Raw genomic sequence first — 24,406 nt, forward strand, 5'->3', positions numbered from 1 at the left:
ATTTCAGGCATTGAGGACATATTTGGAGTATGATTAATTAAGCTTGTGGATTATGAGCACTTGGAATGAAGCTACAATGCATAAGGATCGCCATAGATATTTTATAGTACGAATTTGAGCGAAAACGAAGTGGAAAATCATTAGAAGAAATGTGAAAAAGGAGTCATGTCTACTCTTCTGATCATAACTTTTGATGTAATTCTTAGAATCGAGTAATTCCAGCATATTTGGAAACTAGACTTGAAGAGCTTTCCAACGATAGGTGGTACGTCCCGAGGAGACTTCTAGTCAAGGAGTTATGCCTTTCGGAAGATTGCACTGATTCTGCTGGAATCTGCCACGTGTACGCGCGGATCACTAATCCGCCTATTAATGATATATTTAAGACTTTCCTTATCTTGTAAATTACTTTCCAAGTCATATTAGGTTATTGAATATTTATTTAGATAGGTTTTCATTCGATCTCCCCCCCCCCTCTCACGTTATTTTTTTCTTAGGTTTAGGTTTTAGTTTTCTCTCCTCTCTTTCTCTTTAGTTTTTAGTGTAAACCCTAGTTTTTATTCTTTTTCATTAATTCATGAGTTCTATTAGTTCCTTTCATTGATTTCTTTAATTATGTTTTCTTTTATAGTTTTAGATTTCATTATTTATCTCATGATAGAGTAGTTTCTTTTATCTATGGTTAAGTTGAACCCTAGTATGATTTAGGGGGTGTTTGGTTGGGGTATTTTTAATGGAATGGAATGGAATGACATCCATTCCATTGTTTGGTTGGGCATATTTAGGGTAGAGTCTCATACCCAAGGGTATCTATCTCCACCCCATCCCCCTAGAATCCCAATCTCCCCTCCCCCCTAAGTTTCTAACTCCATTCCCCTCAAGTTTCAAACCCTAATTTGTATGGAAGGGAGAGAGAGGTTAAACCTTAGACAAGAGAAGCCCACTCCGGCTGCTGCCCACTCCGGCTGCTGCCCACTTCGCCGGCGACTCTTGCGGCCGTCTCACCACCCCTGCGCTACTTTCAGTTATTTTCAATGGTGATTGATATTTTTGTCGTAATTTCTGTATCTTATAGTATTGCCTCTTTGAGATTCAACAATTCTAGTTCAGAGAAATTGTAAACGGGGAAACAACTGATGGTAATTTGTAGATATGAAAGTAGGTACTGTCATATTCTCTTTCTAAACCTCTTATCAATTTGTCATTCCTTGTAAGTATGAAGCTAGAAAGTATAGTAACATTTTTTTTCAATTTCTGTCTTTTTTTTGTTTATGAATTTATGTCTTTTTTAAAAAAAATAAAATTTCTCTTTTTTCATATATAAATTTATGTCTTGTAGAGCTTTGGTGTATTGAATTTGAACATGATTTAGGGACTTTAGACACTATATGGATATGGCTATTTGGATGCAAAATCCATTCCAAAAGTAAACCAAACAACAGAAATGGATATTGAATCCATTACAGGATTGAACCAAACAGTTTGAAGCTAGTATGGACATCCATACCATTCCATTCCAGTTGAGTGAACCAAACAGGCCCTTAATTCATGATTGTTTCTTTAAATTCTCATATTAATTGTTAATTGTTCTTGCTTAATTGATTGTGCATATTCCAATACTAGATTAGGGATAATTAGTATTGTTATGATTCCATTGTCTTGATCACAACGGGAGTTGGATTTTGACGGATTTGAGTATTTCAATTAAGGACATGAAGTTCACCACGGGAGTAGATAGAATGGATTGTTAGGAAGTTAAAGTGTCGTGTTTAATGTCTTTAATTTGCATGATTCCACGGGAATAGGCTTGAATGCATATTAGAGAAGCCATAGATACTCGGGAGAGGTTTATGGTACTTTATAGGGTGTACTTTTCCTTGTGAACATTTAATTTATTAGTTTGGGGTAGATATTATTTTGTATTATTTCGTGCTAGTGGGGATACTTAACTGTAGAGTCTTTTATTTTTATATTGATTAGTATAGTTTAATTCTACCATTATTCTTGATATTAATCTCCCTTAGTCTTACCATTATTTAATGACTAATCATAGAAAAACTTTCTCTCTGTGGGATCGACTCTGACTTACCCTACTACATAGTTAGGAGGATTAGTTAGGTTATTTATTTTTGTTAGGTGCGCGACACGCCTACCATGAACTTGATACTAAGTAAATATATTAATATCATTCCAAATTTATTTTTAAACAAAAAAAAACAAGGACATTTTAAATCTGCAAGAAAGATCTTGAAGAATTCATCAACTTCGAGACAAAGGAACAATTCATCAGCATCATCGACATCAATTACTTTTACTCCTCAAAACACACAAAACGAACCTAAAACCCTAACTCAAATCCCCACAAGATCGATCCCTAAAAACCCTAACCTCGCTAAAATCAACCTACTCATCACAAAAACCCTAAATTTCACGAAATTCGACACAAATCAATAAAAAAACGATTCAATTGCGGCAAAAGCAACATCGAATTCAAAATTTCAATCATAAAAAAAGCAAAAAAAAAAAAAACTAAACGATGTAGAAAACGAAGTACGGACCTGAAATGCGATCCTGAGAGCGACGAACTTCTCAAGCTCGAGAGTATTATACCATCTGAGAGCTCTAGATGCGAGTTTTTCTGTGTTTCCAAGTAATGAAGTGCCGCCATCGCTAAAATTTCCAAGATTTTAGGTTCCTTTTGGGAGGAGAGGCGTTTGGGAGGAGAGGAGGAGAGGCGTTTGAGAGGAGACTCACGAGAGGGGTTTGATGAGGGATGGGTGAGAGAAATGGCCCTTCCTTTTGGGAGGGTTGTTATAAGGGAGCAAACCAGCGAGAAATGAATGAAAAATCTAATGCGGTCCACCAAACCGCATCAGATTTTTTTTTTAATTTGATGCGGTCCGTAAGAGGACAGCATCAGATTGTCTTCCCAGCTTCTCCTTCCATTTTTAATGTTGATTTTCGGATGCAGTTTTACAAAACCACATTTGTTACCAAGTGACAAATAAGGTTTTTTTCACTAGTGTGTAGATTTAATTTGACGGAGCCATGGAGGCAAGAAGTTGGAGAAAGAAAATAAAAGAAAGATGGAGTACAGAGGAAAAGAAAAAAATTGTGGGTTCCACGTTCTAATTTTTTTCTTTTTCCCTTTTTTTTGTTTTCTTCCTTTTGCTTTCTTTCTTTTATATTTCTAATTTTATTTCTCCCTATAACACTAATATGATAGATTTTGGGTTCTAACTTAACCTAGTAAACTTAGGAGTTTGTTTTGACCACTTCTAAGACAAAGTCAAATGAGAAACAAAAATATATATTTGATAAAAAATATTTTAAATTATTTTAAACTAAAATAATATAAATAATTACTGAACAATATAAAAATACGGGGTGTTACAAATCATGATCCAACTTAATTAATGAATATATTATTTCCCCCATGTGAATTAGTAAATAAAGTTCTCAACCAACATGCTTGCATCAATACTCCATACAAACATGATATTAATCTCATAATTAACATGTTCGCACGCAGGCATAAAACATGTAAAATTCGATTATAATAGCAATTGTATACGAACTCACAAAGTTCCTATACATGATACTACATAACTTTCCTTCCTAAAATCATGATACTACATCAAATAACACATAGGTATGTATAAACCTGGGCATGGGCCGGCCTGGGCCTGTTCACGAGCATGGGCCGGCCTGGGCCTGTTCACGGGCTCGGGCCGCGGGCTTGGAAAAATGCCGAGCCGGAGCCCGTGAGTGCCGAGCCATGCCGGGTCGGGCTGGAAATTTCCAGATTATGTCCACGGCTCGGCCCAGGCCCGCGCGATGGGCTCGTGCCTCCTGCGGGGCTGACCCGTGTTTTATGTTATTTTTTTGTATTTTTGACAATTTTAGGCTAAAAAACAAAGGAAAGGAGCGTTCGGCCCGCGGGTCGGCCCACGCGGGATCATGTCGGTGCGTGCCTAAAATAAAATTTCTTGACCATGATAGGCTTGCAGCCCACGTAGCGGACAACGGGATGGGCCGAGCCTCGAGTAGGCTAGTGCCGGGCCGGGCCCAAATCATGTTGGGCCGGACCGGCCCGCATGCTGGCCCAATCCATGCCCACCTCTAGGTATGTACATACCTTGTATTCGAATTGATAAGCCACTTTTAACAACTTTAGGAGTAGCCTACAGAGAAATCTCCGCCTAAAACAACCAATAGAATTTATAATCAATACTCCAAATAAATTTCAGCTACTTTAAAATACTTTAAATTCCCTTTAAAAATATTTAAAAGTTGTTTTTATCATTAAACTTTAAGTACTCATATTCCCTAGCATAGTATTACTATACTAGTCATGAAAACCCATAAAACTCCATTAATAACAACCTTTCTAAAATTCCAGCAACTTATAAATTATTGAAACTCCATTTAAACATGCTTAAATTCATAAGTTAAATCAATTTCATAGTTTATAACATGTCACTATGATTTTTCAATCTTCAACACCCTAAAAATCCATGCTTTGATAATTAAAAATCCAATTTAAACATAATAATCAAATCTGGATTTTTATTCTTTCAATATATAATTTATATAATCATAGATTCATCATTAAAACAGTAAATTAAAAATTCTAATCATAATTAGTAGTAAAATAAAACATAAAAACATAATCTTTAATCAAAACTTGAGGAAGAAGAAAAGAAATCAAACCAACACGAGAAAGGAGAAGAAGGCGTCGGACAAGGACCACAGCACCAGGCGGAAGGTCCACGATGGTGGTGTTGTGGAGTGGTGGTGTTTTGTTTGTGAATAAGAAAGTGTTTCTTGAAGAAGAAAGAAGGAAAATCATGTGAAGAGGGAGAAGGAAAGTGGTGCGGTTTTTCTTGAGGAGGGAGGAGAGAGAATTTTTTGTGTGGCAAAATATTTGGGCTTAAATATATTTATAGTTAAGTTTTCCTTTTGGGCTTAGGAAAAAGGCAATTGGATCCTAAGTTGGATAGAACAATGAATATGATTGATGAATAACTCCTAATACTACTAGAAGTTATCTTTCTTAGTCCAATTAGTATTTGGATTCCTCAAACCCATTTAAAATCCTTTTTAAATCCAAATAGTATTTCAAATATTTTTCAAAGCATGCCTTAATAAAATATTTAAACTTCCTTAAATCTTTAAAATAATTCCTTTGACTTCCAAAATAGTCAAACTTTAAATAAATAAATTATTTTAAACTAAATTATATATAAATATAAATATATATACATATATATACTAAAATACATTTATTAAATCCATAAATTTACGGGGGATTACAAGTGACTAGTTTAGTCCATTTAGTAACTAGTTTAATCCGTTTAGTAAAACTACCAAGTTATTTCTTTTTGAAATTATCTGTTGTAGTTCGATAATCAAGAAAAAAAAGGAAGGAGAAGAGAATGAATAACCGGGATAGTGTTGAGTTAGAGTGAAATGGAATGGGTTTTTCAATCTCGAATTCGTCTAATTTTATATTAAAATTAGACCGTCTTTTCTAATAGTTTGTGCCATTATTTTGAGTAATATGAAAAAGGGGAAAATAACATATTTTCTAGTAAGAATATTGATATTTTTTTAATAGTTCATTATAGTTGAATCCTAATAATTACGATATCATACAAATTACTTAGTTCTTATTACTTGTAAGCATCTAAAAACAAGAACAAAAGAGACTATATGAGTTGTTTGGAACAAATATAGATTTACCATAAATTAGTTTAATAAATTAAAGTAAATGAAAAAAACAACAAGATTATCTTTTCTAATTTGTTTGATTAGTTGTCAAATTCAAAAGTCAAAATATAAAAAACGACAATTATGATTCGTTAGGAGTCTCATCTACCAAAATTCCATGCTTTACGGTTTATTTGTTTCATAATGTTTTTTATTTATTTTAGGGGATAATGTTCTTTTTCTTAATCTCTTAACATTAGTCTTGTCGTTTTGTTCACAAGCGATTGACGTTTAGTACCAGATGCACGTAGATCACCACGCACGTGGGTCTACCTTCCATGCTTTGCCTAAGTGCTAGTTTGGTTGAATGTAGGAAGTGTAAATTCCGAAGAGATCGAGAAAAGTAAGTCTCCTCTCTAGCGTTGTGCTAGGGTTTGGTTTTCATAGTCCTGGGAGTCCATTCATACTACTCGAATTTCCGAGCTCTGTGATCCCTTTTGGGATTCTTGTCAGTCGTCATGGCTGATGACATCGCTCTGAAGGTTTCTAGTCTACGTATCACTACTGAAGAAGATCGAACGATCGTATTCGAGGACGACGATCTTGACGAAACATCGCAGGACCTTGCTGCGTCGCTGGTTGGGAAAATTTTGACGGTTCGTTCATATAATTTTGAGGCTCTTAAACGAACCCTAAATCAAATCTGGGCAATCTCAAGAGGGGCGATTTTTCTGTAAGATTGAGAATGAGCTTTTTGTTGTACAATTTGCGTGCAAACGTGATCGAGACAAAGTATTGGCCGGAAGGCCTTGGACATTCGACCAGAGTCTTGTTATGCTCCAAGAAATCGACCATGACATCCAGCCTTCCGATATAGTATTGAAGAAATGTCCTTTTTGGGTTCGTCTTTATAATTTACCGATGCGAAACCGAACCGAAAACCATATACGATTGCTAGGAGGATGTATAGGGGAGGTTCTTGAATTAGATTCTGATGGGATTATGTGGGATAAGTCAGCTCATTTAAAAATCCTTGTAGATGTTTCTCAACCCCTTAGAAGAGTTCAACGCATAACTATGAAGAATGGCTCTACGTGTTTGATTGAAATAAAGTATGAATGTCTACCGACGTTTTGTTTCGCCTGTGGAATTATAGGCCACATTGAACGAGATTGTTTGAAGGTTATAGATGATGGAAGAGAGGAAGAGAAACAATGGGGTGCATGGCTTCGCGCTTCGCCGCGTAAAGGGAGACAAAGGTTAGAGGAGGAAGCTAAGCAATTTTTACGTGGGGCAAGAAGGCTGGATTTTTATGGGCCTAATGTGGAGGGTGTTAAACCTCACATTCCTACTGCAATGGTGGAAGACGATACGGCAAAGGTGCAGCAGGTCCACACGAATGCCTCCTTGAAGATGCCATGCAGTTTGGACGTCGAAGCTGCAACCCAGATGGCTTCTACGGGATTGACGCAGCAGGCCTAAGTGCCAAAAATAAAGGTGGCAACTTGCGTGGTGAACGAAATTGCTGTGACCCAGAAGGGTTCTATGGACTCTCTTATCTCAGGTGAACCACATAACTCATTTTTATTTGTTGCTGGAGATGGTAGTAGTGCTACCAAGTTTAAAAAATTAAAATCTAAAAAACGTGTGGAGCAACCTGTTGACAATTCTTTGCTAATAAATCCATGCAATATTTCTAATGGTCTTATGAGTGGTGAAAAAAGAAAATTGGTGGATAATATGATGATTGACGATGGGACGGAACAAGTTGATTTAGGTGTGAAAAAACAAAAGTTAAATGGGCATTCTGTTACTAGCAGTAGTATTGATATTGTCGAGGCGGGGGTTGGGAGGGACCAACCCCGCCAGGAGTTATGAAAATATTATGTTGGAACTGTCAGGGAATGAGTAACCCTTGGACAGTTCGTCAGATGAGGCGACTTTATGAGTCGTATACCCCCGACATATTTTTTGTGTCGGAAACAAAAGTTACAAAAAATATTGTGGAGCAAAAAAAGGAGAATTTGAGATTTTCGAATGCTTATGGTGTGTCGAGTGTGGGGAGAGCAGGAGGCCTTTGTATTTTTTGGAAAGATGAGACTATTTCATTCTCTTTTGTCTCGTATTCCCAGAATCATATTTGTGGTGATATTGTGAGTAGGGGTGAAAAATGTTGGAGATTTGTGGGGATCTATGGGTGGCCGGAGGAGGAAAATAAACAAAACATGGACGTTGATTAAAAAACTATGTGAGGAGTATCAAGGGCCAATAGTTTTTGGCGGTGATTTTAATGAAATTTTGAGATACGATGAGAAGGAAGAGGGCTCGAACAGAAATAGGAGAGCTATGGAGGGTTTTCGAGATGCAATGGCGAGTTGTAGGTTGGGTGAGCTGCGGTATGTGGGGCAGTGTATACTTGGGAGAGGGGTCGAAGTCCAGAGACGAGAATTAGAGAGAGACTTGACCGATTTATAATATCTCGTGATTGGTTGGATTTGTTCCCGGAGGCTTTCATCGAGCACTCGGTTAGATACAACTCGGATCATGCTGCGGTGGTATTAAAAGAAAGTGTTAGTGGTGGGGAACGAGTGAGGGGCAGTCGTGGATTCAGATTTGAGACTGGGTGGTTGTTAGATGAGACTTGTGAGGAGGTGGTGAAGAATAATGCTTGGAGCGCAGCTCAAGGTGAGCACATTACTGAGAGATTGGGGGCGGTGGCGAGAGATCTGTAAGGGTGGAGTAAGAAGAGTTTTGGGAATTTAAAAAAGCAAATCGCTCGAGTTGAGAGAAAGCTTCATGCGGCGCAGAAGGGTTCGATTTCGAGGGAGAATTGTGATATGTGTGTGGCTTTGGAGAGCGAGCTTGATGGCTTACATGCTAAGAATGAGGCTTACTGGTACCTTCGTTCGAGAGTTTCGGAAGTAAAGGATAGGGACAGGAATACTGCCTATTTTCACCATAAGGCGTCTCAACGGAAAAAGAGGAACTATATTCATGGCGTCAAGGATAAGGATGGTGTGTGGCAAACGGAGGAAGAGGATATCGAGAGGGAGGTGGATCGATACTTTGACACGATTTTTACCTCGTCTGAGCCATCTAGAGATAGTTTGCAAGAAGTTTTAAAGCATGTGAGGTCTTCTGTGACCCAAGAATACAATGACATCTTGATCCACCCATATACAAAAGAGGAGATTTATGCTGCATTAAGTGAGATGCACCCTTGTAAGGCTCCTGGGCCTGATGGGATGCATGCTATATTTTATCAGAGGTTCTGGCATATCATTGGCGACGAGGTATTTTCTTATATTAGCAATATGTTGCATAACTTTTCTTGCCCAGGAGATGTTAATTGTACCAATATTGCTCTTATTCATAAAGTTAAATCTCCTACTGTTGTTTCCGAATTTTGACCTATCAATTTATGTAATGTCCTGTACAAAATAGATTCTAAAGCTCTTGTTCTGAGACTCAAACAATTCCCCCCTGCACTTGTAATTGAGAATCAAAGTGCTTTTGTCCCTGGAAAAATGATTTCGGATAACTCTCTCATTGCACTAGAGATTTTTCATACTATGAAGAAGAGGAATAATAGCAGGAAAGGTTTGATTGTGATGAAACTTGACATGAGTAAAGCCTACGATAGAGTGGAGTGGGGTTTTCTCAGGAAGCTCCTGTTGACAATGGGTTTTGATGGAAGATGGGTTAATTTGGTGATGAGTTGCGTATCAACTGTATCGTATTCCTTCATTATTAATGGACGAGTACGTGGTTTTGTGACTCCCTCTCGAGGATTGCGCCAGGGGATCCTTTATCTCCGTTCTTGTTTATCTTGGTTGCTGATGCATTTTCTCAGATGATTCAACAAAAGGTGGCTACGAAAGAAATTCATGGTGCGAGGGCAAGCCGGAATGGTCCAGAAATCTCTCACCTTCTTTTTGCAGATGATAGTCTTCTCTTTACCAGGGCTACTCGACAGGAATGCTTGACAATAGTTGATATTCTCAACAAATATGAAGCGGCATCCGGGAAGAAAATTAATTATGAAAAGTCGGAAGTATCCTTTAGTAAAGGTGTAAGCTGTGAGAAAAAAGAAGAATTGATTGATCTTCTCCATATGAGGCATGTTGACAGACATCAGAAGTATTTTGGGATCCCGTCTCTCTGTGGGAAATCTAAGAAAGTGCTTTTTCGGGAACTATTAGACAGAATGTGGAAGAAATTGAGGGGGTGGATGGAAAAGTTGTTGTCCCGAGCTGGGAAAGAGGTTCTTATCAAGGCAGTCATCCAAGCATTGCCTACATATCTGATGGGAGTCTACAAGCTTCCTGTTGCTGTTATACAGGAAATTCACTCTACTATGGCTCGCTTTTGGTGAGGCAAGGGGATGAACGGAAAATGCATTGGCTGAGTTGGGAGAAAATGTGTAAACCCAAATGTATAGGGGGTATGGGATTTAAGGACCTTGCGGTTTTTAATGATGCTTTGTTGGGTAAACAAGTCTGGCGTTTATTACATTACAAAAAGTCACTTTTGAGTCGGGTAATGAGCGCCAAGTATTATCCTCATGGTGATGTTTGTCAAGCGAGGTTAGGATATTCTGCTAGCTATTCGTGGCGGAGTATTTGGGGTGCAAAGAGTTTGGTATTGGAGTGATTTGGAGGGTGGGAGATGGCACGAAAATTAACATATGGAGCGAACCATGGGTTGGGGACGAAGAAGGTAGATTTATCAAGAGTGCTCGAGTGGAGGGACTAGAAGTGGTTGGGGATTTAATGGATGTGGAAAGAAAGGAGTGGAATACGGAACTTATTGATAGACATTTCAATAAGCGTGACCAACAGTGTATTATGGCGATTCCTTTAAGCGCTAGGTGTTTACAAGATGAATTAACTTGGGCGTACTCTAAGGATGGCACCTATTCGGTGAAAACTGCTTATATGTTGGGTAAAGGTGGGAACCTGGATGATTTTCATAGAGTGTGGAATATTTTGTGGAACTTAAATGTGTCGCCTAAGGTTCGCCATTTCATGTGGCGTGCATGCACAAGCTCCCTCCCGGTAAGGGATGTGCTTAAGCGACGTCACCTAGTCGAAGAAGCTGGTTGCCCCTGTTGTGCCAGAGAGGATGAGACGCAATCACATTTATTCTATAGATGTCCGATGTCGCTAAACTTGTGGGAAGAGCTAGGTTGTAATATGTTATTGCAAGAGGTGGAAGCTGAATGCATGTGTGACACCCTAGTCAGATGGAGCGAGATGGATGCAAAAGTGGTTCAAAAGGGTTGTTATATCCTTTAGAATGTGTGGGGTGAAAGAAACAAGAAAGTATTTGAGAATACTAGTCACCCTGTCCCTGTTGTGTGTCAGAGAATCATGAGACAAGTTGATGACTTTAATTGCTATGCAGTAAGGATTTATGGTGGAATGCGACCCTTCACGTCTCCGAGCCCAGCCAGATGGCACGCTCCCCCTACTGGTGCTATTAAGTTGAACACAGATGCAAGCTTGGCCGATGACGGTTGGGTGGGTCTTGGAGTGATAGCCCGTGACTCAGAAGGTAGGGTGTGCTTTGCTGCAACTAGACGTGTGCGTGCCTACTGGCCTCCCGAGGTAGCTGAATGTAAGGCCATTTATATGGCAACCCGATTGGCAAAAGCTCATGGATATGGTGATGTGATTTTTGAGTCCGACTTTCTAGTAGCTACGAAAAGATTAACTAAAGCAGCAATTTTCTTCTCAGATATGGATGCAATACTTGGGGACATTCTTTCTATGTGTAATGCCTTTTCTTCTGTTTCCTTTTCTCATGTTAGAAGGGATGGGAATTGTGTTGCCCATAACCTCGCTAGAGTAGTGGCGTTTGGTGTTGAGCAATGTTGGGAGCGTCATTGTCCTAGTATTGTAACACCTTATGTACTTATGGACACCTTGTCCCTTTGATTAATGCACTTCTCTTTCCCCTCAAAAAAAAAAAAAAAAGGAAGTGTAAATTCCTTGGAATACTATCTTCCCATGTAATTGTATTTTTTAGGAATTGCTAGATGGTGTTTGGTGATTCAAGGGAAATGAAAATTCCCATGAAAATTTCCACTTACCTAGGTCCCCCTAGGTAAGTAACTTCCTCCATTTTATGGGAAGTGGAACTTCCTACAAATTTCTACTTTTCATGAATTTGTCAACCAAACAACACCAAACAATTTCAATTTCTAGGATTTTTAATTTCCTATGTTAAATAATGTTAACCAAATAACCCCTAAGTTGGGATTATCTAAAATAATTTGGATTATTTGTAGAAGACTAGTAAAATTGGGATTATTTAGTTAAACTTTTCCTAATGCTAAAAACAAAAAAAAAAAAAGAATAAAACTGAAAAAAAAGGAGGACATAGACGGGAAAAAAAAATGAAAACTCTCTAACCCTAACCCTCAATTACAATTTACAACTCTCTTTCTCTCTCTAGGTTCATCCATTCCATTCCCAGCTTAAGCGATTTCTCATTCCGCGATTTCGCATTCTCATCTTCAAATTATCTTTCTCAAGTTGAAGAATACATACGAAGAGTGAAAAATAAAGGATTGCGCGCAAATTAGTCTTCTTCGTCGAGATCGCAAACTTGGTTTTTCCAAAAGAGATTGAAGGTTTGTTTAAGAGTTATTTTAATATAAGTTTCTAAGATTAAAATTTTGGATCTTTCGCATATTTTAGCAAGAATTCCGAGTATATATGTATAGTTTATAACATTGTTTAGTAATTTATTGAATATCGGGTTTTCATTGAAGATTTTCAATCTTTTTCGGGGATAAAAAATCTTGCAGAAGATTAGGTTTTGAAGGGTTTGTAGTGGAGAAGAAGTCATTAGTAGAGAAGGGTAGCTGACATGTGCAGATATTCTGGGTTTTTTCTATGGCACCTGCTGTTCCCATAGTGTATACTGGACAAAAAGAATCAAAGAATTGCTCTAAGAAAAGTTTGATGAAAATGATGGGAAAAGCGAGGAAGTTTTCTATAGGGAATCAAAGGGGTTTGATCTCGGATTACCGCCATGCTGTCGAAATCACGGCTGAGTCTGAGGGTTTTGGGAGTTCGGGGAGGGTAGACACGGAGATGACTCTGTCTGAGGATTCTTGCTCGCCGAAGAGGAAGCGGATTAGTTTAAACGGGGATAGTCATGATCATTTTGGTGTTCCTATACAAGTTCTATCATTTTCTAAGATGTCGAGGCTAGAGAGGAAGGAGTTGGAGGTTAGGTTGAGGAGGGAGCTTGATGAGGTTCGGGTATTACAGAGGAGAGTTGCTTCTTTTACTACAAATGCTGTTGTGTTATCGCCAGCGAGTGATATTCGTAGCTGTAGTGATGGGCAGAAGAGGCCTCCTTTAGAGAATACTATGAGACTTCCTGAACATCCGGTACAGGGGAAGAAACAACCTGTAGGACGTAATGGGGCTCGTGTGAAAAAGGGTTTTCCTGGGCAGATTGATCCGGCAAAGCACGTTGCACCAATGAACAACAATAACCCTATGCTAATGAAACGATGTGAAAACCTTTTGAGTTGGTTGATGGAACAACAATATTCTTGGGTGTTTAATGAACCTGTTGATGTTGTGAAGTTGAATATTCCCGATTATTTTACTGTCATTAAGCATCCCATGGATTTCGGCACAATAAAGAGCAAGCTAAGCAGAGGGGAATACACAAATCCACTGGTGTTCGCTTCGGATGTTAGGCTTACTTTTTCAAATGCAATGACGTATAATCCACCTGGAAATGATGTCCATTTCATGGCTCAAGCACTAAGTAAATGTTTTGAGCAGAGGTGGAAAGTAATAGAGAAAAAGATCCCCAAAACTACGGATGTTCAAGCATTACCTTCGCAGTTGCATGCCCCTTTGCAGAATGAATCAACTGCACATCATGTACCACCTTCAAAGAAAAAGAAGGTTGCCCCTGTTGGAATAGGGAAGTTGGAGCCTGTCAAGAAGGTGATAACGGATGAGGAGAAGCAAGACCTGAGCAAGGAATTGGAGGAATATCTTAGTGAATTACCGGACAATATAATTGATTTCTTGAAAGAAAATAGTTCTGGTGCTGACCAAAGCATCGAGGATGAGATTGAGATTGATATCTGTGCTCTCAGTGACGATGTCTTTTTCAAGCTGAGAAAGATGGTAGATGATTTCCTCTTGGAGAAAAAGAAGAACCAGGCAAGGTCTGAGCCATGCGAAATAGAGGTACTTTTTTTATGCTTTGTCGTATCTTTGCGTCCAGCTTACTCTCTTAGTTTTCCCCCTTTCGTATTTTTCGGACTTTTTAGCATCTGATAGCATGTGTTTGAATGCTCGCATTACATTTTGACTTATTGTTGCTGGCTTTTGATTGAATGTTATGTTTGTACGACTTTTCTCATGATCTTTTCTCCTTGTTACAGCTGCAAAATGAGTCCGGGTTGAGCAATTCATCTATTCAAGTTGGAAAAGGTTATTTCTGATCCGTATAGAAGGGTAGATTGCTACTGTGAAGTCACCCCTGTATGGCTTTCTAACTTTCTTTTATGTGTTACTTGGGGTGGAATGTGTCTCAGGCAATGAGGTGGTCGATGAGGATATTGATATTGGGGGTAGTGACCATCCTATTTCAAGCTTCCCTCCAGTGGAGATAGAGAAAGACACAGCCAATAAGAACAGTAGATGCAGTAGTCCTACCAGTTCCAGCAGTGACTCAGGTTCATCATCTAGTGGTTGGTCCTTTAGTTAGCATTTTTGGTTTCATCCCATTTCAAATGGTTGTTATTGTATATTATTCTGCATGGTAGTAGTTTGCCGTATACTGATGGATATAGTTGGTTAGAAATTAGCAAGCTTCCGTGCCTACTTTTCATTAGTTTTTTTTTTTGATGGAAATAATCTCTTTCTATTTGTTTATAACTGCTACTTATTGCATCAGGTAGCTACTTATTGCATCAGGTAGATAAGTATACTTCCACCAGATTAACTTATGCTGCTATCACTGATACCTTTTGGTTTCTATATGTATACCCTAGTTCTTTTTTATTTATTTGGTAATGCTGCTAGGCTTTGTTCACTTCAAGTTCCTGTTATTGCTTTTGTACCCATGTTCTTGTTTTTCTTTTCCAAACTTCTTTCCTCTCCCTTTTAGATCTGCACTGGGCTAAGATAGGTCATCAGTCATCACCCCCTTCAAATTTCTTACTGTACACCTAAGAGAATCAATGAACCATGTAAACATTCTATATCTTTGGTGAATTTTTTTCAATTCTAGTAGCTTTGAAGTCCCAACCAATAAAATAAACTTACACAAAGATTGTAATGAGTATTACTATTATTTTTGTTAAGAGAGATGATAACATTAAGAACTATGAGTTCAATGCTATTTAATGACAGAAGTAGGACACTTCAGGCAAGGAGTATGATTAGTTCACTTAACAGCTAAATATAATATTTTGGACTTGGTATATTTGGATGTTGCAGAATGGTATAGTTTTTTTTGACTTTTGGTTCTACAATGTCGCAGGTCAGTTCTGATCTTTTTGATCTTAATGTGACTTATAATCTTCCCTGCTAGATGTAAACCTTGGGAATAGGATAGATGTGTTCTAGAAGTTATATATTCAGGTGGAGCTCAAAGTATTGTTAATGATTGATTCATGGTTTACTTAATATCCGATTGATTCAATAGTGACCATTTCCAGACCACCATTTCCCATTTTGTTTTATGCATGTCTCTTGTCTATTTCTTCGTCCTTTTTTGAGGTGTTGTTTCACCAAGGTGGGGTGGGGTAGAGGTGTATTAAGGAACTGTTGCTATGGGCTTTATCTATCCTTCATATTCTTGCTGGTTACTCCTTAATTCTTGCTGGTTACTCCTTAATTCTTGCTGGTTACTTCTAGGTTAATTAATATAATTAGAAACACTTAATAATGTCAAGGTTACTTAAATATTGGGATCTGAAGTAAGTTATATCGTATACTGTGTGCGTTGGAGAAGCTATGTGTTGAATTGGATGACACTATCACTTTCTTTTCGTTTATATGTCACAGCAATTGTTGCTTGGACCATTTCTCAGTCTAATTTGTGGAAACTAAATAGTATATTCCTGTTGGTCAGCAGCTTGTTTCAATACGGATTTGTTCTGTTTGCCTTTGTGTAGTTGGTGCCTGATACGTAGTTACTGCGAGATAACTCTAGCTATGCTAGTGTACACCAGGTCAGTAATAGATTAGTTCATGATAATTGAAACTTGGTATGAAATTGCTGAAGTACAGTGATCACAGCTACCTAGATAGGGAGTCCAAAATATTATATTTTACAATCTGGAGCCAATTGAAGATTGTATCTTGATGTCTATTGTGATAAAACATGACTAATCTCCTTAATATGAGCATATTGCTTGGTCTATGTTTAACTTCTGCTTCTTTATACTCTTCATGATGCCTCTCGAGGGTTTTCTTGATCATTTTTTAGCTGCACTAAGCCTGTATAGGATTTTGTCTAGGGAAAGCTGATGCAGTTTTGGGAAAGAGGGATCAAAGGAGATTCGTGAGATCACTGAAAATGTAGTCTGGGTGGTGTATTTACATAGGTATCAGATGTGAGTAGACTTTCCTGGATCTGACTGGCCATGGATGGACCTAACTGCCACTTATGGACGGATCTATTAGTTATGGGTGTTGGAGTTGTGAGAAGGAAGTGAAATGCGTGGGTAGAGGTTTGGGGGAAAAGGGGGGGGGGGGGAGGGTCATATGTAAGAGTGGAAAATTTTGGTTAAGTTCTTTTTAACATTTCTAGATGGTGTCGATCATTAATTATCCTAATTGATCAACACGAATACAGTGTTGACTCCGTCATGTGTTAAATAGACAGATCTTATAACTTCTCATCATTTCAAAGATAATTTCCCTTTCATGCTACTATGTGACTTTGTGGCATTTCTTGTTCATTTTCCCGATTGGAGATAAGGTGTACTCATGTGAGACTATTGGGTAAGTGCTAGTGATAGTGCAAGCTTTGATTTAGTAGGCCAACAAATATATGATGCACTCTGATTTGTGATATTCTTAATTTGTGTCAGATTTTGTGTTGCCGCTGATATGTATAATCAAACTAACCTATTTTGAAATGTCAAAAGTGCTGAAACACATGGCTGTGGGAGTACTTATCTTCTGTAACCTACTCTTTTTTTATGAATGATTCTGAATTCTGTTGATTGGTTGCTTGACAGCTATTGGGCAGTGTCTAACTTTGAGATTGGCTTGTTCATTGAGCTATACAATTTTGTTTGATAAATGGCTTTTCCTGGCGTTTTATTGGCTTTTCGCTCTTTTATGTTGTCAAACAAGGGTGTGCTAGACTGTGTTCAATCTGAGTTAACTAAGTAGTAAATATGGCAAACCTAATCGTAACAGGATATTAGTTATCCTGAACATTTGGGAACCTAGAACTTTTGATTGGATTTGGGTATGTAGGACTTCTGATTGGATTTGGGTAATGATATTTTCTCACAAGGAAAGCCAACAAGAAATGAATAAAAAAGGAATTGTAGTAGCTATAAAAACAAAATCCAAACTAACGAAAACTGAAATTAAATACAAATCATTGAATTTGTTTACCTTTTGTTTGGTAGGGTGGAATTGGATGGAAAAGAGTAATCATTTGCTTAAATTTAACTTATTTTTTGCGGAATTGTAACTTATTTTTGAACCGTAACTTATTTTTGCTGTAACTCATTTTAATAAGTTGCGGAGAACATATACTAAGTGAAACAACTAATTTGGTAGAATATCTAATTACATTCAAGTTGCAAGAGTTGTAATCAATTATTGTTTGGGTAGAATATCTAATTTGGTAGCAAGACATGTTTAGTGGTTTGATTTGTGTAAGAGTAGGGCTTTGAAGTTATTGTTTCAAAGGATGAGATGAACTTGTGTTTCCAGCTTTTGTTCCAAGTTTGTGTGCTTTCTAATCTTTACAAAGTTTGTGGTAGTTCTGAACTTTTGTGGAATTTTGGCATTTAAATATCCTTTGGATCCTTGTTGAAATGGTCATGTAGTCTAATATTTAGAGTTTAGATTCTTTGGTGAGCTATAAATTGTAATAGTTGCCGGATTGTCCTTGCAGTACATCTGCCTTTTGTTTTAGAGAAAGCCAATCAAGCTTCTTCCCCTGGATGAAACTTTAGTGCTCAGTTTTCAGGGCTTGATGGCATTAGGGATCCTAGAGGCAAGACATAAGAGGAGAGCTGAAGGCACAGGCCCAAGTGGGAGTTGTGACAGCTTGAAGATGAGTCAAATGCTTTTTCTTGTTTCCTATTTTTTCCCAAGGCAGCTATGACCTTGACCTTACCCCTGAATTACATTATGACACATGTATGAATTAGGAGAGAATCTAGACTCCTTTCCGTGGGGTGTTTCTTCTCAATCACAACGTAATGTCAAAAATGTGTGTCCCATGTCCTTGCATAGTTCCATATAAGGAGGCAACATGTACCGTTTCAGATTTTATGTAAGAACTACTCTACATAGACTCAGATCTTATGGAAAATGATCTCTAATAAAATCCCTTATATGGTGCAACGCATCATGATATAATACTTATATTATATAGAAATGGAATGCTAGGATTGGTGATTACTTGCAAAACTTGAAAAGATTGTAGTATTAGTTGCATATATGCAAGCACCTTGATCTTTGACACATGGTCTAATCTATGCAGAAAATAGAAATTAAAGAAGGTTGATATTACAAAGACAATAATCCTAAATCTTAATTATTACGTTTCCACATCAAAGTGAAATAGAGTAGTTAATTATTTTTTCTTTCATTTAATGCCTATTGGTGTTCCAAAAGTTCTCTTTCGAAGTCCTTGAGAGGAAGATGCATCTTGGATTGATTATAGTGCAACTTGTCAGATATATTGGGTCATATGGGATTTTGTCATAATGGGATTTTCTCATTCTCTCTTCTAATTGAGATATCCCCCTTTCGCCCATGAAAGATTAATTAAATCATCCAAAATTTGGTGCGTGAAACGCAATTAGATCCTTTTTTTAGTTTTCGGGGGATTCAGATTAATATGATCCATTAGAATAATTTATGGTTGGCTCTGTTGCACCAAAAATATGAATTATCAAGGCTCCACTTACAAAATCCCCAATCCCAATTGGGAATATATTGCAAATTACTACTTGTGTCATATAGTTTATTTACTTTATACTCTTAGTCATTTCAATTTGAAATTCAAAATAGATTAACCTTAATCACTTAATTAAAGTAATGAATATTATATGTTGAATATTGAAATTGACGAAAGAAACGATATAAAATAATTAAGAAAAAGGGAAATCTTAAGAAAATAAACAAGTGGTATTCAAAACATTTGCCCTATATGTGCAAATCAAAATCAGACATATCTTTACCCAGAATAAAGCATAAACCTAAAAAAATAAAAGAGACCCATTCAAGAACAAGAAAATGACATCGTGATTTGGATTGGATCTCGATGATATGATACATTAAATTTGATTTTTTTTTTCCGATTCTAGTAGAATTTTATTCTATTATTAATGGGTGATTTCGGGAGAGGGACAAAAAGTGATCTTTCTTGAAAAATAGAAAAGAAGACCCTTGATTATTCATTATAAGTTGAAAAAACCTCCATGAAAAGAAAGATAAAAAATCTGCACATTTTTTTTGCACAATTTTTGTTTGAACCGTATGCATCAGCCCCCACATTATCTTGGAATCGGAACTCTAATTGTGCTTACATTATGGAGACTGGTTACATATTGTGTGCTCATGGGTACTGTGTAAAATTCTTTGTTGTAATTTTTGCTTCTATAGGTGAATGTGCTTAGAAGTTAGAAATACTAAAAGTAGTACAAACCTAAAATTTGAAACTTAGACTGAAATTTAAAATGGTTTTGAGATTTTTGTTTTGTAAGGATGTATATAATCAAACTTCCATGTAAAGAGTTTTCAACTTTTTAACATGCTTTAGGCCGTGGATGACAAGATGAAGTCTTGACCGTATTTAGTCACCGCAAATTTGCAAACTTCCTCTACCTTTTGCCAATATGAGGTGGTCTGAATGTTTTGGTGTCTGTTGGAGGACACAGTAACATATTTGGTTTGGGTGATTTGCTGCATTGGGATTATTTTCATATTTGTTTAGGTGTGATTTAGAGTTATCATAGTTGCGTATATTGCCAATTGAGCTGAAAAAGTGGTTGACAATAGTTCCTTTTTGGATAATGATGCATATTAGATCAAATTTATTTTTGTAAAACTTCTTGTACCTTTAATGTTGTGAGAAAATTGCAGCACATTTGAGCTATCAAATTTGCAGCCAACGTGTTACAAATTCTTGCAGGAATAGGCAATAACCTTATGTACTTTCAATTGAATCTCATTGATGCATACTCGACTTTGAATATTTATTTATCTACTAAACAAGAATAAGCTATTACTTCAGTTTGGGGTCGACGAGTGGGAGACAATGTGTAACACTGCTAAGTCTCATATTGAGGCAATTATGAGGGTGTGGTTGATTTGAAATATACGTAGTGCGAGAAACTGAATCATTTAGGCTTTTGTCATCTGAGCTTATATGTTCTTTCTATATGGGCCTGTTACGAAATTGGGCTGCATTGTGATTGGTAATAGAACTTCATTTGTCTGATGTGTGGAGTTATTCACATTGTCTATGTTTATGGATCTATGCGTCTACAGTAAGGACTTTTTCTGATGGGCTGACTCTATTACATCTCATGTCTCATACTGTGAGATTTTCGAGGGTATGATTAGTTATAAGTGAAATTTTACACTAAGCCGTGGCTTTGGTTTTCTGCATTTGAATGGTCCTTCAATTATTGGTGTATCCGGTGATTTCTGACCATAGTGGTTTAGTCTTGAGATGTTGGCATGTTGCTTATACTACAGTTTTAATCTGGGAAATAAATTTGTGGTTTAAGAGAAATTTGACACTCGGGCATTAAAGCTTTTGGTTTTTTGCATTTAAATGCTCCTCCAATTGGCATATGGGGTGAATTCTCACCGTAGCGGCTGACTTCATAGATGTTGGCATGGTGGTTATAGTACAATTTTGTTCTGAGAAAAAAAGAGTACCTTAATCTGGGAATCAGGAAAATTTTAAGAATGCTCAGCATCTGATAAGGCAAGCTTCTGAAACACAAGGGGCCATTGCCTAAGTGTTTAGAACTTAGAAGGCCTGCCAAGGCGTTTTCGTTTAGGCGCTTAAAAGGTAGTGGCTGAATTAATTTCCATTTCTATAACTTGTTCTTACATAGGTTATTTTTATGAAAGAATATAAATTCAATCACTTTGATGAGGTGTACGCCTCATGTCTGTGCTCTGGGCCTGATCTCTTTAGTGTGGCTTCAGCCTTTTCAAAACTAGGAAGCCCTAAAAGAAGCTGTGTATTCCAGCTATATGAGAAGCATGCAAACTATTTATCTTACCATTTGCGGGAATGCACCAATTTTTGTTATCCCATATATGTGGATTAAGGCTCCTTGTTGGTGAAATTTGTCAAAAGAAGCTGTGTATTTTAGCTACTCAGAGAAGCATGCAAATATAAGAAAATCTTACCATTTGTGGAAATGCGCCAAACGATATTAGATCCCATATATGTGGATTAGGCACTCCACAAGGTGAACATTTTGGCCAAGTCCTTTTGTAATTGACGGATTTCGTAGATCTTCAGGCGGGGTTTTCTTTTATATCTGGTAGCTGCTGTTAGGTGGCTACTCTGTACGTGGTAAGAGAGGATATATTCTAAATAAACTTGTAATGCCTTTGTTCTAGTAAGAAAACACACATTTAGCGGGGGCAGATACAACCTTAGTTAGCATTCTTATATGCTCAGTTTATGACTGATGCATATGATTGAGAAAGACATTTATAGCTACTACTATAGTTTGGGTGACTGAATTTTTCTTTCAATTAGGTTTTTGTTTTGTCTGAATATTTTGTTCTTTCTAGCATGAAGTGACATAATGTAACCTTCCCTGCTGATTCGTTGCTCTCTTGGCTAATTGGAGTCTGAAACCTTAATGTTGAATGCTCTCCTCCATGTTGATGTGTTTGCTTCATTGCTTTTCAGATTCAGAGTCTGGCAGTTCTAGCAGTGAATCTAAAGGCACAAGAGCTGTGCCTCCGGGCAACAAGTTGCAGGTATAATTGCATTTTACATGATAGAATTTTAAGGAGGAAAGGCTTAAACTGTATCATATTAGTGAAGTCCCTCTTTTGACTTTCTTTGGAAAGAAGTCCCATTTTTATCTTGTTAGTTTATATATTGACTTTCTTATATTTATTTCGAATCATTGTTAGCCAACTGTGGATGCCAACGCGAACATGGACCAGTATCAAAGTGAAAGTGGTCAGGAAGTTGGGAGAAATCGTGAGTAGCTGCAAGTTTTGCATATTTTCTTCTGAAAAAGATTCACTGTACAAGCTGATGAATTTAATGGCTTCAGCAGCTATTTAATCTCAGTATCATGTAGAATATGCTTCCGTTTAGGACCTTACATATATATTGTATGCTGAAGTTCTGATTTTATGTTGCACAGAATCTAGGAGCAGCTTGAGCCAAGTTGAACAGAGTTCTCAGATTAAGGATCCGTCAATTGAGGTGGATGGTCTTAAAGAGGGTAAGCATGAAAATAAATCATGATCAGAAGAGTGTGCTGTTAGTTTGAGTTGCTGTCTTACCCCTTAAGCTGTAACGTGTTAGGGGAGAGTGCGCCATCTGAGAGGCAAGTCTCCCCGGATAAACTATACCGTGCTGCTTTATTGAGGAGCCGATTTGCTGATACAATTCTCAAAGCACAAGAAAAGACACTAGAAAAGGTGTTATGAACGTTTTGCTTCTGTTTTTCATATTGTGGCTCCATTGCATTAGGGGTGCATAATGTAATTGCTACTTTGTTCAGGGTGAAAAGCGTGATCCAGAGAAGTTGCGATTGGAAAGGGAAGAGCTCGAGCGAAGGCAAAGAGAAGGTGTCACCTCGATCTTTTTATTTCTTGTTTGCGTTAATGGTTTAATATAGCTGTGACCTTCTTAGTCCTCAATTACACTTCATTTGTAACTATCTCATTTCTGTCCATCAGAAAAGGCTAGGTTACAAGCAGAAGCCAGGGCGGCAGAGGAGGCACGAAGGAAAGCTGAAGCTGAAGCTGCTGCGGAAGCTAAAAGGAAAAGGGAATTGGAGAGGGAGGCTGCACGTCTTGCTCTCCAGAAGGTGAGATGAACACGCATGGTACTTTGTAGCATGTCCTTGGCAGTTTATGCTTGGATAAATATAGTTGTAGACAAAAGAAAAATGTATTATAGTATATGAGAAGTGTCTAGCGACAGCGTCCCACATCCTACTAACTCCCTAGTTGTGGGGTTTGGCGGTTTGCACAGGTGTGTTAGCTTATCAACATGGAACTTTCTTGTATGATGTGTTTGTGTCCTGCTGTTGCAGACAACTTATGCCTACAATTGGAAGCACATTTAGCTTCAGCTGCATTGTAGTACATGACAAGCGTACTTTTTTGTTGTAAATTGGGCTCTGAAACTTTATGCTTCTTGACTAAAGCGAATTCTTTTGGCATTGTACAGATGGAGAAAACAGTAGATATTAACGAAAATTGTCAGTTCATGGAGGATCTAGAGATGCTCAGTACAGCTCCTGCTGATAATTTGTCAAGTTTTATAGGCAATACGAGCCCAAATGACTCTGAAAATGGCGGCGGTCTGGGTAGTTTCAGATTCCGGGGAAATAGCAACCCCCTGGAACAACTTGGGTTATACAGGAAAGATGACGATGAAGAGGAAGAGGAAGTTGAGGCCCCACATAATGTTCCAGAAGCAGCACCAAATGATGTTGAGGAAGGAGAAATTGATTGATGCAGGACTTCCTTCCCAACTATGCAATTATTGTTTAAAGGGACTAAAGAACATGGCTTTCCAAGAGTATGTTTCTTTCTGCAGCATGCATGACAGCTTCCCTTCTGGTGTATGGTGGCTGTCATTTGTCTATCTCCGCTTTGGAGCTTTTTCACGAGCAATCAAATGGGAGTAGAGTTTGCTCCGTAATAGTTCAAGCTATGAGGCCCTTGGATGTTTTTGGTTTAGCTTCGATTTAAGGAGTCTCGGGTTTTTTCTCGTTTAAGCAAAAGCCTACATGGACAGTAAGCTGTGGCATTCATCATCAGGGGTAAAAGGTAGCTCAGTTGAGCAAGTTTTATTTTTGGCCTTAATTTTTCCTGTAAAAAAGCGAGATTCATTTGTAAGTTGAACCATGGCACTGCTCCCAGAATCAGGGGTTAGTACATGTTTGGCATCAGCTTTATTATAATTGTGGGGACCTTAATTCATCGAACCTTGAAAGTTTATACATCCAATCCAGCAAACACAACAGAAGAAATCAATCTTGTTTCTTTTTCATATCCTAAGTTGTTGCAGAATGCATAGTACTGTTGAAATATGGGTCACGGGCTTCCATTCATCAACATGATTCACTATATTTTATGCTCCCTTTCGTCTTTCTAAGTACTTTTCTCATATATTAGTGAGAAGTAAATTAAAATCGCTAAACTTACACTTAAAACGCAAATGGTTTAATTGTTGGAAGACGGATGAAACACCTTTCTTGGTTTCGGTAATTTGTCAC

General features: G+C 37.7%; 1 protein-coding gene across 4 annotated transcripts; it reads left to right on the top strand.

Moving 5' to 3' along the window:
- Nucleotides 1-12,049: 12,049 nt before the first annotated feature.
- Nucleotides 12,050-24,180, top strand: LOC104893513 (transcription factor GTE10). Of its 4 annotated transcripts, none has more exons than XM_010679628.4 (11): nucleotides 12,050-12,349; nucleotides 12,491-13,940; nucleotides 14,138-14,186; nucleotides 14,291-14,446; nucleotides 21,847-21,917; nucleotides 22,077-22,146; nucleotides 22,316-22,396; nucleotides 22,480-22,595; nucleotides 22,679-22,745; nucleotides 22,857-22,987; nucleotides 23,353-24,180. In XM_010679628.4, the coding sequence occupies exons 2-11, from the start codon at nucleotides 12,615-12,617 to the stop codon at nucleotides 23,638-23,640; spliced, it is 2,355 nt and encodes a 784-aa protein (XP_010677930.1). In that variant the 5' UTR covers nucleotides 12,050-12,349; nucleotides 12,491-12,614; the 3' UTR covers nucleotides 23,641-24,180. The 4 variants fall into 4 exon arrangements, with proteins under 4 accessions (XP_010677930.1, XP_010677931.1, XP_010677929.1 ...); XM_010679629.4 differs by having other exon boundaries at nucleotides 12,527-13,940; XM_010679627.4 differs by having other exon boundaries at nucleotides 12,050-13,940.
- Nucleotides 24,181-24,406: the final 226 nt, after the last annotated feature.

Source organism: Beta vulgaris, chromosome 5, assembly GCF_026745355.1.
Source record: "Beta vulgaris subsp. vulgaris cultivar EL10 chromosome 5, EL10.2, whole genome shotgun sequence".
Taxonomy (NCBI): domain Eukaryota; kingdom Viridiplantae; phylum Streptophyta; class Magnoliopsida; order Caryophyllales; family Amaranthaceae; genus Beta; species Beta vulgaris.

Excerpts from the sequence above, each read along its gene's own strand:
- LOC104893513 (XM_010679627.4), top strand. The coding sequence starts at position 12,615 with ATGGCACCTGCTGTTCCCATAGTGTATACTGGACAAAAAGAATCAAAG. Across the intron at positions 13,941-14,137 it reads CTGAGCCATGCGAAATAGAG|CTGCAAAATGAGTCCGGGTT; the intron begins GTACTTTTTTTA and ends TCCTTGTTACAG. Across the intron at positions 22,397-22,479 it reads GGTGGATGGTCTTAAAGAGG|GGGAGAGTGCGCCATCTGAG; the intron begins GTAAGCATGAAA and ends GTAACGTGTTAG.